The sequence below is a fragment of the Podarcis cretensis genome (assembly GCF_951804945.1).
Source record: "Podarcis cretensis genome assembly, chromosome: 4".
Classification (NCBI taxonomy): domain Eukaryota; kingdom Metazoa; phylum Chordata; class Lepidosauria; order Squamata; family Lacertidae; genus Podarcis; species Podarcis cretensis.
The window spans coordinates 73860125-73877200 of NC_137173.1; the positions used below are offsets into that span (position 1 = coordinate 73860125).

The following is a 17076-nucleotide window of genomic DNA, read 5'->3' on the forward strand; positions in this document are numbered from 1 at the left end:
CCTTGTTGTTGTTGTTTAGTCGTTTAGTCGTGTCCGACTCTTCGTGACCCCATGGACCAGAGCACGCCAGGCACTCCGGTCTTCCTAGTTGTCCCTAAACCATGAACTTCAATCACATTCCTTATTTTTCCATAAGTAAGCCTTGATGAATTTGGTAACCCTGAACCCTGCAGAATTTTACAGACTTAGTGTAGCTGAGCACGCAATCAGGAGTCGCTGTCTCACTTAGCATGCAGCCTTTTGGGAACTTGATACATCTTGGCTTTCGAACCAAGAAGAAAAGCTGCGCTGTCATGATTACTTCTTTGTGCGCACGTCTTTTAACAGCTTTCAAGATGAGCCAATTCCCTAACTGTGGGAGCCTGCATTCCTGGTTTTCCATTTTTGTATCACCCATATTCTCCCAGATCACAACAGCATAGAATGCTGGTCTGCCTGTGGTTGCTGGATGCCTGTCGCAAACACTCAATGTTTCACAGTAATATGTCCCCTGGTAGATTGGAATGCAAAGATCTTTTAGAGCAGGGCTTTGGGAGATTGTATATTAGTATAGTGCAATTACTGCACTAAATGCTTCCCAGAAAAACTGGGTCTTTTCATAGAAATTTCCATGAAGCCACCTTCGGTTTATCCATATCCTAGCTGCAAGCAAAATCTTCAGAACATTCCTCTGAGGTAGGTGGGTTATTTATGGTTTTTGTTTCTTCTTCTTCTTTTTTTTGAGATAGCATGCTAGGAGTTAACCCAAGCATGGATCCAAGCTGCAATGCTATTTTAAAAATTTTCTATTAAGGCCTATCACGTTTTCCACAAAGTTATTTTTTTCTATGAAGTCTCCAGCAATTATGTTGATACAGTCTTTCTTGGATCCAGGGCGCTGTTTTTTAACCCACTGATTTAGGAATGGAAGGGCAGGAAGAGTCATTTTCTTAACAGATCCACGTAGATGTGCGAGAATATAACCTAAATCTCCAGTGAGGTTGATTCCTGCAACAAATAATCCTGCTGTAGGGAAAAAAGAAAAAAGAGATTTGCTAGCTGAGATTCCTGTGATTTTATTCCCTTTTGATTATGTGTTTTCTGCACCAGCATAGAGTGTCGTTACTTATTTTAGCAAGGAAGAGCAGACTTGCTCCCTTTCTACCACTATGTTGGTTCTGCTGCATTCACAAACCACAGAGAGCAAGCCAGATATTACTTTTGCCATTTATTTATCCATCTAGTAGACCACCCCATTGACCACATATCTGCGTAGTTCACAAAATTTAGACAATTGTTTTACTGTATCTGATGAAAAACAAAACAAAACCCTCAATATAAAATCCACATAAAACCAACACAAGGAGCATAAAATCATTCTAAAAGGCCACCCAGCTAAAAAAGAAGAGATTAGTTCCATGGACTAAAACACAAATTTAAAAGGTATGGGGATGTGCCCTACAGTGCAGCTGAGTACAGACTGTGGCTCTTAACTCAGCAGTTGATCTTCATTTTTTTTCTAGATTTTTTCTAGATTTTCATTTCAAGTACCAGAGATGGGCACTTAAGAGCAGAACTGACATGGATGAGCACATCTTGCTTCTCAGAAGAGAAAATCAAGTTGCCTGCCCATGAGCAATTCTGCTCAGTTGTAAGCTACCCTTTCTCCTGGACCCAAGCACTCCACCTCCTATTTGCAGAATTTGGATTCCAAACCCCATCAGCCCCAGCCAGCTGGCCATTTGGGAGATCAAAATGCAGCAATTACCTGGGCGACCATTCTTTTTCCTCATCTCCATGTAACGGATAAGCTCTGCCGCTGTTGTTTTATTTCCCCACCAGTAGGGAATCGCAGGCCACAACTCACAGTGCTTTGTCACTTGTCCTGGATCGTCATAGGACACAATAACCTGGTAGCCAGAGGACCACATGCTCCGTAGGGTCGGAGTGACCTGAAAGATAAGGGAAGTCAACATACTGAATTCATGTTGCTCAATAGGAAGGATGAGGATCAAGTTCAAGGCAAGCTCTGTGGAACCTCAAGTTCCAAGTCATACTTCCTGTAGTTCCCTAATTGTATAGCAAAATATATGACAGTAAGACAGCTGCAAGTGGATTGCAAAACACTTTTGAGGATAAGGCCACTGAATGCATGGAGACTCTCTTTCTCCACCCCCTTCCATGGACTATGTACTTTTAATATAACCATTGCTATTTTGATGCCCATCCACTAGGACTGGGGTCTATTCAAAAACCAAAGGAGCTTTCTTCCTTTCCTACGTAAGTACATTTTAAAAAAAAATCACAGCACAATTCACTATACAGAAGCTAACTCCTAGGGACTGGGGTCCCTTCAGCACCCTCCACCCCAATAAAATATTCGAAGGGGGGTCCAAAGTTAATGGGCATTGGTATGCAAATAGTGTAAATGTGCTGCATTATGTAGGGCAGGGCTTACCTGCCTCTTCCCCGCCCCCATATTTTATTCAAGTTGGCACCCCCAATTCATTATCCATACACCCATGTGGAGCAGGCTACAGAATCGTCTGTGGTACTGCCTGCAAGTAAATCCCATTGCTATCAATTCTATTCAATTCAATTCAATTGCTATTCAATGATACTGACCAGATACTGAACACCCACACCAAACCTGGAAAAAGCTTACTTCAGCCAGGAGAGGATTTATGCTCATTTTGGGAGGGTAGATTAGGTCTTGTATCCTGTGTTTTACTCGCAGGCTCATTGAAATTAAGCCACATGACAAAATTAGGTCCATCACTTTCAATGGGTCTATGCAGGGTAGAACTTAATTAGATGCAACCATGTAAGTTTCCATTATTGTTTTGAGGCTTCTTTCTTTAATGTAGCACACCTTAAGGAATTAACTACGTCAACATGTTTACATGCTGAAACATTTAACATCTTAGTAACGTCAGTAATAGAAAAGCATAATTTAATTTGTGCTAAGGTTGCACTCTGGAATCTGTTTTCAAAAATGTTAGCAGACAAAGAGTCGTAGAAAAATGTTAGCAGACAAAGAGTTCCTTTCCATTTTAACTAGCTTCAGTCTGTATCCACCAACTGGATAGTGCACCTCAAGTCTCAACACTACTACTTCTTTTTTCATTTTAAGAAAGTAAACACTAAACTATTCCCATTGAATCACAGTGCATCTTTTGAAATCCTATTGACCAAAAAGGATGTGGGTATTGATATTAATATGTACAGAATCTCATTCAATTAGAGCATAGTTCGAGGATATATACATGAGCAATCCTATTTATTTCAGTGTATCATCCTGAACAGGCCAGTGTGAATAAGGCTTCTACAATCTTGAAACTTCACAACCAAACATTCCAAGCAACTTACATTTCTAGGACACAGTTTGCCACTGAAGATCTCCTTTGTGCGGGAGACCAAATGGCGGTGATGGTCCTCATCTAATCCATCAAAATTTCTGAAAGCTAGAACGACAACCTCCCAGGGGTGGTTTCTTAACCATCGTAAAATATCCCACAGGACATCCTGCAAAAGCCAACACGAAACAAGTAAAAAGCTGCTAAGTGCTACAAGGAAACTGAAACAAACAGCAACCTGTAATTGATGAATTTCGCAAGTGACACTAAGCTGCATACTACAGATACAGTGATGTTAATTGTGCAGGATTGGAATTTTTTTTACACATTTCCTGTTTGACATATGTTAGCTAACGCAAGCTGAGTATATTATCTACAGTATGCAAAGATGTGGGTTTGCCGATCAGAAGGTTGGCGGTTTGAATCCACATGACAGGTTTGAGCTCCTGTTGCTCTGTCCCAGCTTCTGCCAACCTAGCAGTTCAAAAGTATACCAGCGCAAGTAGATAAATAGGCACCACAGTGGTGGGAAGGTAAATGGCATTTCCATCCACTCTGACTTCTGCTACAATGTTCCATTGTGTCATAAGTGGTTTAGTCATGCTGGCCACATGACCCAGAAAGCTGTCTATGGACAAATGCTGGCTCCCTCGGCCTGTAAAGCGAGATGAGCACCGCACCCCATAGTCACCTTTGACAGGACTTAACTGCCCAGGGGTCCTTTACCTTTACCTTGTCTACAGTAGAGACAGCTAAAAAAAAAAATACCACTTGATGTAATTGCAACAATAGAATAATCTTGACTAAATTGTGGGATCTTGAAAATCTCGACTTTAATTTTCAAGTCTAAGTGGCAAGTAACCTGTCCTTATGACACAGCAGAGTATTTCTGCTCTGTTTGCATTACTGTCTGACAGGAAGAGTTGTTCAACAGTGGAACAGACTCCCACGAGAGGTGGAGGTTTTTAAGCAGAGGTTGGATGGCCATCTGTCATGTCTGATTAAGTTGAAGTTCCTGCATTGCATATGCCAAAAAACAAAACAAAACCACAAACCAAAACAGAAGAGGTATCCTAGCTCAGAAGGCCTTTTGGTTTAAAAGTCTCATATTAACATCTGTTGCATAGTCTCAAATCCTATTGACATCAAATCCATTTGGCACACATAACAGAGCAATCAACTTAGGGGTGGTTTGCTCAATCATTATTTTCCAATAAATATGGCAGTGTTATATTTAGGAACCTGAAGTTCCACAGGTCAAATACAATACAAAAAAAACCCCCCAGAACATTCATCACATAGTAGGCAGAATTAATGGGCCATTTGATTTAATAATTAAAAAAAGGATCTGATTAATTAGATACATAAGGTGTGATCCAAAGATTCTTGAGTGTACCCATCTACAGAGACTTCTTTTTCTCCAGCCTAACTGGGAAGGAAAGTGAGCCACAAAGACAGAAATCAATATGTTTCTCCACTTGCAACTTGCTTTTCCTTCCATGCTGGGCGGCACTTGATCAAAGTGAGCTACAGGATATTCTGGGGAGAGGTGTCAGGACCACACTGGGCAAGGCTGGAGGCTGCATGCCGTCCTCAAGCTGTGGTTTTCCCACCTCTCCTCTACATGGAAGGGAAAGGCTGTATGCACCAGAATTCCTTTTCTGTCCATGTGGTGCGCTCCCTTGCTCATTAAAAAAAGAAAGAAAACACAGAGGAAGCCTCTGTGCATACAGAAATCTCTATAAAGGCCAGTGCACCCAAATATCTAGCAAACACAATTGTCTAGTTCTCACTTAATTGGTAAACCATGTTTTAGCACTACACACACCAGGAAGTAGCCACAAGTCTTGGCCTCACACATTCTTTGCTTTCATTCTGGACAGCCAGGAGAAGGAATTTGGACCAGGGATTGCCACATAAAGCAAACTTGTTAGCTTCAGACACTGTGGCTTGAAGTTGGTTTGTTCTAAAACTGACCAGAGTTTGTTTTGAACCACAGTCTGCATATCTATTATTCTTGGAAATCTAGGTACACCAGGATCTCAGTATTTTGAAAAACAATCTGTTCCAACCTCATGGAAACTAGAAGGCCAATAAAAGAGAAGCAGAAGTGTGCTTTAATTCGTGCTTTGCAAAGCCAGTCAGGCAATTCTGAGAAGCTGATTCATATTTTGAACACTTAGGGTTAGTAATGTTTGTCTGCTGTAATTGTTGCTTAGCCCGCTGTGGAATCCTAATAATCTTCAAACAGATTAAAATATGCAAGCCCAGACATCACAGGGAATTGCTATGTTATACCTGAGTCAACATGGTCATTGCTGAATCTTTAGTAAGTCTAAGTTTTGGGTCTTATTGAAATGGTGGACACCTCAGAAAAAAGCTTTTTGAGAGCTGCGCTTTCTAGCCATAACGCATTTGGTTAGGTTAGCTTCATTAAGCTGTGCCTTAACTTAAATCCCATTCAGTGGGAGCTAAGCAAAAGTAACTTAGTCTGGATCTATCCCTATGATATTTATAAAACAGCGTAACAGTAGCCAAAATTCCAGTGAACTGCATCTTCACAGCTACCAAGATTCCTGCAAATTAATTGCAACAGCCCCAATCCAGAAAAAAAGAGACATGCACAAGCAAGATCGAAAGCAATGGGGCAAGTTTGTAGATTTCAATGGAAATAAAGCACAGCTGGTTTCTTCTGAACAGGGCCATTGCTACAGAATGAATACAAAATACCCAAGCTGGATATTGATGGCTCTCTGACTTTAACATGCCTTCAGTCCTCAAGGCCATCCTGGGCTTCTTTGGGAGGAAGGGAAGGATATAAATTTAATAAAGAATCATAATCATGCATGTTGGTTTTAAACTTTCATATTGTGGTAAAGTCATCAAGGACCTTGGATTTTTCTAGACAAGCTCCACTGAACGGGATCCATGTAAAACACAGATGTGCTTAAGCAGCACCCTTTTCATTCCAACAGGACGTATGCAGAAGAACATCCAAATAAGTTCTTAGTTCTATATTTCCATACTAGACTTGAAGGAGCATCTCCTTGAACTTTGACACTAAAGATCATTTGATACAAAAAAAAGGGGGGGAGAATTAATATCTTTTTCAGGCCATAATGGCATTCAATAATTTCCATTCCAATACAGATCCATTGCACTCTATTGAAAATCATGGCATCAGTGACCATGATCTGGACCGTAGGAAGGTAGCGTATTCCCTGCACGCACAAACAGACCTTGGTCTGTAGTGAGCCAGCACCCATACCAAGCCCTGGGAGCACATAAGTGAAGTTTCTGATTCACCCGGTACAGATGTGGTGCTTTCTCTGCCAACAAGACATGGTACAGCCATGGCAACCATGCATACGTATACATGCATATAATATAATGTATAATATGCAAATGACCAGACCAACTAGTCCTGCTTAGTATGCATGGGATGTCTAGTTGCAGCACTGTTTGTAGGATCATAGGGGTCAGTACTCTGCACTGGCTGCAGAATCAGGCAAATTACCTGGCACCTGCCTGATCCAGTACACAACCTGATAGTTCCAAAAGCCAATGGTAAAACTGATGGAATTACTCTTCCTCAAATGGGATATGCCCCCACAAGGCTGTTACAGATGAGACATTGAGGCATACATGCAGCTTTTTCACCTGCACCAGGAAGGGGCTGGCACATGCCCCATATTACTTAAATAGTAGTTAGATCAGGGCTGGGGGACCTGCAGCCCTCCAAACATTGGGCTACAGCCTCCATCATCCCTAGCCAATGGATGAGGCTGATGAGAGTTGGGAGTACAACATCTAGGGGAGTTAGATCATTACAGTGGTACCTCTGGTTGCGAACAGGATCCGTTCTGGAGGCCCGTTCGCAACCTGAAAAGAACACAACCTGCGTCTGTGCATGCGCAGGTCGCAATTCACCGCTTCTGCGCATGCGTGTGATGTCATTTTGTGCGTCTATGCATGCACAAGCAGCAAAACCCGGAAGTAACCCATTCTGGTACTTCCGGGTCGCCACAGGACACAACCTGAAAATGCTCAACCTGAAGCAAATGTAACATGAGGTATGACTGTATATGTAACTACAGTAAGTTGTCTTAAACTCTTTTTTAAATTGTGTTGTGATGTTGTGTTTTAAGTCCTCCCTGGGACCTTAGGGTGAAAGGCAGGTAATAAATCCCATGATAATATGAAATAATAAATACTTCAGTGCTATGAAAGCAAAACTGTACCTCTACAACCGCTGTTGTGTACAGCATATGAACAAAGTGCAATTTCATGGAAGGTTCATCAGGCTTGTGAGCAATCCTCAGATCAAAATACCTTATTCCAGCATCCAGTTGCTCTGACAGAGTCAGCACCTGTCAAGTTAAAAACAAAGTGCAAACAAGAAAAATATTGAATTGTCTCAGTAGCACACTTTTTTGACTTTAGATAAAAAATAGTATTCAGAAGACAGCAGATTGTGCTGTTAAGTTGCTTAGCACAAACCTCAACATTTTTAATACATCAGGCACATTTATTCTATTTCTCCTTGCGGTAGCTGTGGGATGGTACATCTCATATGGCCCTTACAGCAGAGTGAGCATGCTAACTGTTGAAAAAGCAAGCTTCAGTAATAAGACATAGGAACCAGAAAGTTTGAGAACTGCTTACCTGTGTTATAGACCACCTCAAAATAATTGGGTGTACTATGCTGTGCATATGTTTGTCCATAAACTGCAGCAACTTGGATTCATTTATGCTCACTTTCGAGTCCTTATCCAAGCAATAAGTCATAGCATCATGACTTCCTATTGGAATAAAAACGTAAAGTCAATCTACTTCCAATCATTTGACAAATCTTATCCTCTGCACAAAACTTCATCTCTAAAACCATGTGGCTTTACACACAATTCCCACCCTAAGCACATAATTGCAAAAAGATCTATCAGTGGGGAAAAGCGGGTATCAAATCCCAGCTCAGTGCAAACCCTTTCATCAAGTTTCTTAGAGGCTGAGAGACTGGGTTGAAAAGCAAGATCCATGTGATGTCTGATTCTGAGCCATCACACAACCTCCCAAAGTTCTTTCTGGAGGGCTGGCAGAAAAGGAAAATCATTCCTGGCTAGTGCTTTCCTCTCAGCAAGAAGCTTTAAGTTAGAATTTCCTAACCACCCTCCTGATACAATTTGGGCAAACTACACATACCCCAAAGGGACGCGGGTGGCGCTGTGGGTTAAACCACAGAGCCTAGGACTTGCCAATCAGAAGGTCGCGGTTCGAATCCCCGTGACGGGGTGAGCTCCCATTGCTCGGTCCCTGCTCCTGCCAACCTAGCAGTTCAAAAGCATGTCAAAATGCAAGTAGATAAATAGGTACCGCTCCGGCAGGAAGGTAAACAGCGTTTCCGTGCGCTGCTCTGGTTTGCCAGAAGTGGCTTAGTCATGCTGGCCACATGACCCAGAAGCTGTACGCCAGCTCCCTCGGCCAATAAAGCGAGATGAGCGCCACAACCCCAGAGTTGGTCACGACTGGGCCTAATGGTCAGGGGTCCCTTTACCTTTACCTTTTACACATACCCCAACATTATGGCTTACATCTATTAGATTTTGTCGATAAGATTCGGTGTTGGGCCTGCTCCCTGACTGAGTTGTCGGGCACCAAAACAACAGTCAACATGACAGGAAGAAGCTCACTCCAGAACTATTTCCAAAATGTGGTCTACACATGTTGATACTGCATTTGTGGGAATGCACAGGTGCTACAGAGCATAGCGAATCCAAATCTAAGTGTAATAGGATACTGAAAAGCTGGTGCTATTTACCTGGAAGTGACAAATTAGAGAGAGGAATGCCCCAGAGACATTCCGGCAAATTAGACATCCATTGGCCGCCGTCACTGTACAAGTGAACAGATTTCTTTTTTGAACGTCCCTTCATTTTCCCCTTTTGCGTGATGTTCTATAAAAGAAGCTGAACAAAATGAGAAGTTAAGTCTGCTCCGTCGGTATGACCTTCTCATTGCACAGTACAGTTGTGGCACTGATTAAATTCTAACACTTACTAAATTCAGGAATTATAGGTGCCTTGCACCCACAAACTAATAACAACACTCTAAGATAAGAATGTAAGAATCGGAGCAAAGGCTAATTTAATCAAACTCTGCAATTGTAGAGTTGGAAGGGACCACAAACATCATCTAATCCAATCCCCTGCAATGAAGGAATATTTCGCCTAACGAGGGGCTTAAACCCATAATCCTAAGATTACGAGTCTCATGCTCTACCAAATGAGCTATCCCTCAGATACTTGCCATCTAAAATACCTGGAGGGCGCTAATGTACTAGACAAAAAATCGCACATCAAGTCTTTGTTCCATCCTTTGTACAGTGGTGCCCCGCAAGACGAACGCCTCGCAAGACGGAAAACCTGCTAGACGAAAGGGTTTTCCATTTTGGAGGCGCTTCGCAAAACGAATTTCCCTATGGGCTTGCTTCGCAAGACGAAAATGTCTTGCGAGTTCCTGCGGGGTTTTTTCCCTTCCCCCCCCCCCTTTTCCTAAGCCCTAAGCCACTTATCAGCTGATCCGCTAAAAGCCGCTAAACCGCTAATAGCGCTAATCCGCTAAGCTGTCAATGGGCTTGCTTCGCAAGACGAAAAAACCGCTATACGAAGAGCCTCACGGAACGGATTAATTTCGTCTTGTGAGGCACCACTGTACCTGTCATAAACTGCCCTCTAAGGCAGCCATTTATATTGCACCAGCCTAAGGGCTGTGACAGTGGTTGGAATGATATGCATCAGCACAATTTATCACCGCCTTTTTCTGAGTCATGACAAATAATAGGGCAGAACTGGGTAACTGACCTACAGGCACCAGGTCAATTCACCTGTGAGTGGCACTAGTCACCATATGCATCACTGCTCCTAAAGCATATGCATGGGATTAAAACAACCCATCTAAAAGAGGCCTATACCCAATAATAGATTCAGACAATTGGGTTCTTCACTTAATGTGATGACTTTTGTAGCTGCCTTTGGAATCTAACAGATGATAGTGTCCTAAAGTCAAAATGCATTTGAAAACCTATAAACATTATGTTGTCCACTACTTCAAAGACCCATTTAGATGACCTGGTTATGTTTGAATCCCAGTACCTAGATACTGCAAAAGTCGGGGGGGGGGGATATGGTTGTCTGAATTCATCTTTTTTTTCCGCCTTCACTGTGCAGATAAACCAATCAAATTACCTTTTCCTGTCCTGAAAGTGCATATCAATAGTTTTTTATATACTTTCCAAAGAACTGTAAAATCAGTTTTCAGGAATTTGTTTTAAAAGGCATCTACACTTCTTTTTTTACCATGTCTAAAATCCCAACCATTTACACAGGTAACTAGGAAGAAGAGTCTGCCATCCACAAACCAAGATCAACAGTGCAATTCTTTGCATGCTTACTCAGAAGTAAGGTCCACTGTGCTCAACAGACTCCCAAACAAATTGATATAGGATTGCAATCAAAATTATGTCAAATGGCCAAGGGGGCTGTGGTGGAAAGAAGAATCTTGGTCCAATACCAAAATAGATTTTGAGTAAGTCATTCATGTTTGATATGATAGAAAATAATATTGATAAAATAGTCTACACCAGTGTTTCCCAAGTTTAGGTCTCCAGCTGTTTCCAGACAGTTCACATCATCCCTGACCACTGGTCTTGCTAGCTAGGGATGATGGGAGTTGTAGTCCAAAAGCAGCTGGAGACCCAAGGCTGGGAAACACTGGTCTATACCCATCCCAAATCTGTCAATCTATTTTACTACATGAACTGCAAAACTTGCAGTATGTCAAAAGCTGGAGTCAGGAATAGGTCAGCAATAAAACAACAACACCACCAGTGTCATTGAAGTTAATTCTTTACTCAAAGAAACCAAAACAGTGCATACCTAGTGGTCACAGCAATCCTTCCGAGTAGGTCTTGCCCCAATGAAGCAGTTGTGAGAGCCTTCCCACCACTCTCTAAGGCTCTTCCCCCAGTTTCTTCCCCAGCAGACTGAGGCTTCATAATCTTGTCTCTCACTGCTCCACCCTCTTCATTTCTCTGTGTGTTCTGTGAGACTGGGGTGGGGGGGAGTTGGTCGCAACAGGAGAGGGAGACCCCCTGGATTCTTCAGCAGCCTGCCTCATCTCCATCTCCTGGCCCTCCTCCTCTCCTGCCTCTGAAGCTGGACTGCTCTCTGCCACAGCCTCTCCCTGCTCACTAAACCCTGCTGCCTCTTCAGCTTCCTCTGACCTCTCACCCGTCATCCCACTACCAGTCCCCTGGCCTCTAAGACCTCTTCCCCAGGGGTTTCCCTTGAGGGTTCCCCAGCTGGTGCCCCCCAACACTCCTCTGCATCCAGCCAGTCCATGATATAGTACAACAAAATCCCAACATAACAACAGATGTCATTTGGGCAAAATCAATCCACGTACACTTTATTCAATAAGAATTAGGAACATCAGGGAGCACAACACAGATTAGACTCTATACAAACACATCCTAATCTGCCCCATATATAGCAGCCAATATTGCCTGACTACAGGAGATCATGACAACCATAACCTGATTTATTTCCTACCAGGCTATTAACCTATTTTTTTTGTACAGTCCCTTCTTCCATTCCTTGTGTATTGTTTTCCTAAGTAGGTCAGTTGTTCCCACACATAAATTACAAATCAGTAATATTAAGCTTCCACAGCTCAGGCATAATCTCCTAAGGAACCTTATAAGCCAGGTAAAAATGCATAATAATAATAATAATAATAATAATAATAATAATAATGTCAGAGCAAACCAACTTTCTCCCTAACAAAAAAAAAGATGTTAGAGCACCATTCATTTTATGGGCATTATTCTCACCATCTCTATTCTAGATCACCCATCTATTCAGGTGATCAGTAGTAACAGTATCTGCTAAACCAAACACGTGCCTGTTTAGTGAGAAGATCCTCATGTGCAATAGCAACAGGTTCCTGATGTGTAAAGGAACCTCTAGCTTACGGTCATTATTGCGAGGAATTCCATGTGAGATGCTAACTCATATTCTAATTTGTTATATTTATACATCATACTTCAAGCTATATGACTGTATCATAAAATTGCATAATTACAGTGCATATGTTTGCGAAAAGTTCTAAACAGGTAAGGAGAACCTGTAGCCCTCCAGGTATTATTGGACTTGACTTCCCATCATTCCTAACTGCTGTCCATGCTGGCTGGGGCTGATGGGAGTTGGAGTCCAACAAAATCTGGAGAGCCACCAGTTCCCCATACTTGACCTAAAAACTTGTACGTTCAAGGCTGAACTACATGTTACAATAAATGCATGGTTTCACCAACAGCACCTTCTGTCCTACAGCAAATCCCAGCTTGAGGGACAATTTTTAGTTGGACCTGGAGTACAAAGGAAAAGGTTTAATCTTCCCCTCCCTCTGCTCCTCTGTGCCTGCAAGTTAACAAAAAAGAAGCCAGACATATTAAATATGTAACTGCATTTAATGCAACATGTACCGTATTCTGGATCTTTCTGTATTTGTCATGAAGTATACATTCAACTCTTCTATCTTTGCAATCCAATAAATGTACTTATACGATACACATTGCCTCATTTATTCATATTTCGGTCTGATATTTCATATTTTTGTGAAGTATGAACCATCCCTAAGCATTCATTGGAATTTGTGGATGCCGCTTGTTTTGAACACATCAGCAATCCGTAAAACACAAAGTCCACAATTTCACAGTTCCCGTCTTGCACTTCTTTTTAGAGTTCAGCAACCCAACTCGGATGAACTGAAAGGCTCACAGACGACGGGGGGGGGGGAAGGCACGGGTTTCAGACCCAATACAAAATTTCAAGTAAAAATTCTTATGTAATGCGTTTGTAGATCGTCCTCCCCCCCCCGGGAAGTTATTTTGCGCAAAATATTTCAACGGGGCATTGGTATTGTCTGTAAATAATCCAAGTTCCCTCCCTCTCTCTCTCTCTCTCTCTCTCTCACACACACACACACACACACACACACACACAAAGCACCTAGAACGTTATGCTACTATAAAAACTGAATGGGAAAGTCTTATATAACAATGGGGACGGATGTTTATCAGTTAGACTTTATTACTGCTGTGGTGGCACAGTTAAAAAACCGGTTACTTAGGGACGCGGGACATGCCCTACATTCAGCTGTGGGAAAATATTTAAGCTGCAGTCCTAGTCACACTTTCGAGAGTAAACAAGCCTGCACAGGATTGTATCGTTGCTCGCGCGCAAAACGGAGACGGGAGGCATCAAATAATTTTTATTTTAAAAAAAAGAAAAACTGCAAAGAAAAACTGTTAACTTACTTGAGGAAGAATCAGAAAGATCCCGTTCCAGGAAACATTCTTCAAAATCGCCCTGTCGCGTGTCACATTTGGCTTTCCACAGCACGCAATTCCACAGCGCTGGGGTCGCAGCTGCCCGTTCCTCTCAGCAACAGCGGAGCCTAGCTTCGCTTCCTCTCTCAATCCGGGCCCGCTCAGATTCTGCACCCAGCGCTCGCCTTTTCCCAAAAGCCGCTGCACCGGGAAATGAAAACAAACACACGCTGGCCTCGATTTGCATACAAGCCCCGGGATTGGTCCTTGTCGCCAACGCCCCGCCTCTTGCGTATGGGGGGGGGGGGCAGCCGAATTTGGGGCGGGACGAGGAGCAGCAAAATCCGAAGCGGCAAAATCAGGGCTTTATGAAAGCGCGGAAGCAGAATTGCGGGTGGGTGAGAGAGGCCGAAGAAGCGCCGAGAGACCCTGGGCACACTCCCTTGCAAGGCTTACTTGCGAGTAAATATGGATCGAGCTGCACACCCCACGCGCGATTGAAGAAACACGCGTCGGTGGTGTGGGACTGCGCCCCATCCACGGAAGGTTTTTAACAGGCTGGTTCAGGCTTTCTCAGAATTAAACGCCAGGGTTGGATCATCAGGGTCTTTTCCAGGGAGTCTTCTCTTCTCATGAGGTGGCCAAAATAATTCATGTAATTCAGTAACTGGTCCTTGAGAGCAGGTGATTGTGAAGAGCCGTTTCTAAGAAGTGACCTAAGTCTTGTTGTTCATTCCTGGCTTCCTCAGTCAACTTAGGGTTTCCGGACTGACATCAGTTTTAAGCCTCGGGGCTATAGGAAGCTATTAAATAACAGGAATGGCTGGAAACTAATGCGGAAGCTACTAGCTAGTGGGTACTGATTAAGACAATTGGCTATGGAGTCCTTGCCTGCGAGTCATCCAAATAAGCATGTCGCAGCACTGCCTCAGCATCTCCTAAGACGACTCAGATGAAGAAATTGAGGAGATGCTCATCAAATTTGCAGATGACACCAAACAGAGGGGTAGCTAATGCCATAGAGGACAGGACTGGGATTCAATATGACCGTAACAAGTTGGAGAACTGGGCCAAAACTTACAAAATGAATTTCAGTAGGGACAAATGCGAATTTCTACACTTAGGCAGGAAGAACCAGTGACACAAACATAAGATGGGGGGCACTTGGCACCTTCCAACTCTACAATTGTGATTCTATAAATTCTCTTATGTGTTTGTACCTGAAATTTTCATTGAACATGCAGGTTTATCTACCAGCCAAAGACTATTGATCTCAGAGAATGAATTAAATACAAGTTCTGTACCTTGCTAACTTTTAGTATGGCTTCCTAAGAATTTGCTACTCCTGTATGTGGTTCAAACCCAAGTCAGGCTTAGTTTAGTGGAATTTCTTTCCAGGACTCCACGTTTACATGGCCCTGGTAATCCACAATTTGGTTTACCTTAATATGCAAATTCAAATGTTTCATCAGGCATGATGTAGCAAATATTGCATACCTTATTACTGAATAGAGCTTTAAAATATTTAACTCATAAGAGAAGGTATACACATATAAAGTAGCTACAATTCTTTGTTTATTCTTAAGGCATTCATCTATATTTTTGCATTTCTTTCAAGAGGATGCTTTGCCTAAATTTTTAGTTTCAAAAGGTATCTGATACTTAAGAACATGTCAGGTGAGTTATAAAGATACTAATATTTAAAACACACCCTTTAATTCCACTAGAAGCAGAGTATAAACAAAGAGTTTCCATTGACAAATTAACGAAACTAATTCATGCCAATAGCGAGGAAGATAACTTGAGAGTCTTTTGTGCAGATCCATTCACCTTGTTTGCAAATAATGAGCCATTGGTTAAGTGTTTCCTGAGAGACGTACGTAATTCTGGTCAGATAGACTTATGGCATAAATATTTTTTTAAAAATGTATAGAAAAGTTTTCTCTTTTAATAAAAATAAAACTTCCCTGGTGTTAGGAAAGTAATCTGTCCCTTTGAGAAAAGTATTTTATATTAACACAGAAGACTGTTTTTTAGTCTCCCCTGGACAACAGAACTGTTTCGAATAAAACCAGTTTAATTTGAATATCGCCTCCAGTTTATCAGAACTCATTACTTTGCCATTACTGCCCATAGCTTGACTGAAAGCCACATGAGGGCGCTCATGTCTTGAAAGGGATTGAGTTTTTGTGTGTGAGAGACCTGATAACTAAAGAACCAGATTAGACCCTGTGCAACAGAAGCACATAACAATCTCCCCCCTCCTGTTGCTGCTGCATAAAGAAAAACAGTCACAGGGGGATATATTTGGGAATGGTTAGGGAGAATAACTGCATAATCCTTTCTCTCCTAACCATTTCCCCATTACAAATCATTTCCCTGCCAGCTGTTTCAACACTTTCTGGCTCTGGAGAAAAGAGAACAGCGCTATCAGATTGGTTTTTCACTTATTTCTTTTTCCAAAACTTGTATCTTGTACCATCATTGCCAATCTGCATTCCCAGGGCACCCCTGCCACTTGTGTATCCCCTGTAGAACAAAACTATTATGTCTCAAATGCATCGTCGCTCTTTCTTTCCTTCCACACCAGCAGCAGAGCAAGCCGATTGGGCGCCTGGGGCGACGCATGTGCCCTATGCAGGGTGAGTCGGGGCAGGATGCTCCATGGGGCCTTTGAGGAGTCTGCCTGCTTCCTCCCACTCAGCCATCCTACAGCTGAGGGGGAGGCGGCAGGCGGACCGTTTGGGGCAGAGTGGAGCCTGCGGGCGCCCAAGCCACCGTGTCACGCCCAGGAGAGACGCATGGCTCGGGTGCGCTGCATGCCCAGCCCAGCATTTTGTCACCCCCCTCAGTGGTGACACCCAGGGCAGCCCGCCCCCACCGCACCCCCTTCCTCTGCCCCTGTTCCACACCCCAACCATTTAACTGCAAACTGATTTCTGGCCCTTTCCATGGCTGCCTGGCTACCTCCATTGTCTTTTCCTGATAAACCTCTTAAGATCTTTGGCCCATCCGTGGATTGGTTAAGAAGGCTGGATGTGTGCATTATCGCTGTGACGCATAGTTATATCTCTCTCTCTCTCTTTTGGAAGAAGAAAGAAACTGACAAGACATTGTACACATGAAATTGACAAGCATGCTTGCCTTCTGTATGAGGCAATTGCTTTGTGCTGCTAATGGCCAAGGGGACTTACAGTGCAGTCCTAATCCTGATTACTCAGAAATAAGTCCTATTGAAGTCAATGGGGCTTACTCCCAGGTAAGTGGGGTCAGGTGTGCAGCAGTGACTCAGTTGGAGGATGGTCAGGTGAGCACCAGCAGCCCACCACAATTGTCTACTTCCTACTGTAGTGTAAC

At 42.8% G+C, this 17076-nt stretch overlaps 1 protein-coding gene across 6 annotated transcripts; it reads right to left on the minus strand.

The window, feature by feature from the left end:
• Positions 1-671: 671 nt before the first annotated feature.
• On the minus strand, positions 672-13943 carry PLCXD1 (phosphatidylinositol specific phospholipase C X domain containing 1). 6 transcript variants are annotated; one of them, XM_079973012.1, is made up of 9 exons: positions 13708-13943; positions 12708-12808; positions 11267-11430; positions 9151-9298; positions 8001-8137; positions 7577-7705; positions 3349-3504; positions 1748-1931; positions 672-1005 (listed from the first exon to the last, which is right to left on the minus strand). In XM_079973012.1, exons 4-9 carry the CDS (start codon positions 9263-9265, stop codon positions 770-772), a joined length of 957 nt encoding a protein of 318 aa, XP_079829138.1. In that variant the 5' UTR covers positions 9266-9298; positions 11267-11430; positions 12708-12808; positions 13708-13943; the 3' UTR covers positions 672-769. The 6 variants fall into 6 exon arrangements, with proteins under 6 accessions (XP_079829138.1, XP_079829136.1, XP_079829137.1 ...); XM_079973010.1 differs by lacking the exon at positions 12708-12808; XM_079973011.1 differs by lacking the exon at positions 12708-12808 and having other exon boundaries at positions 11267-11438.
• Positions 13944-17076: the final 3133 nt, after the last annotated feature.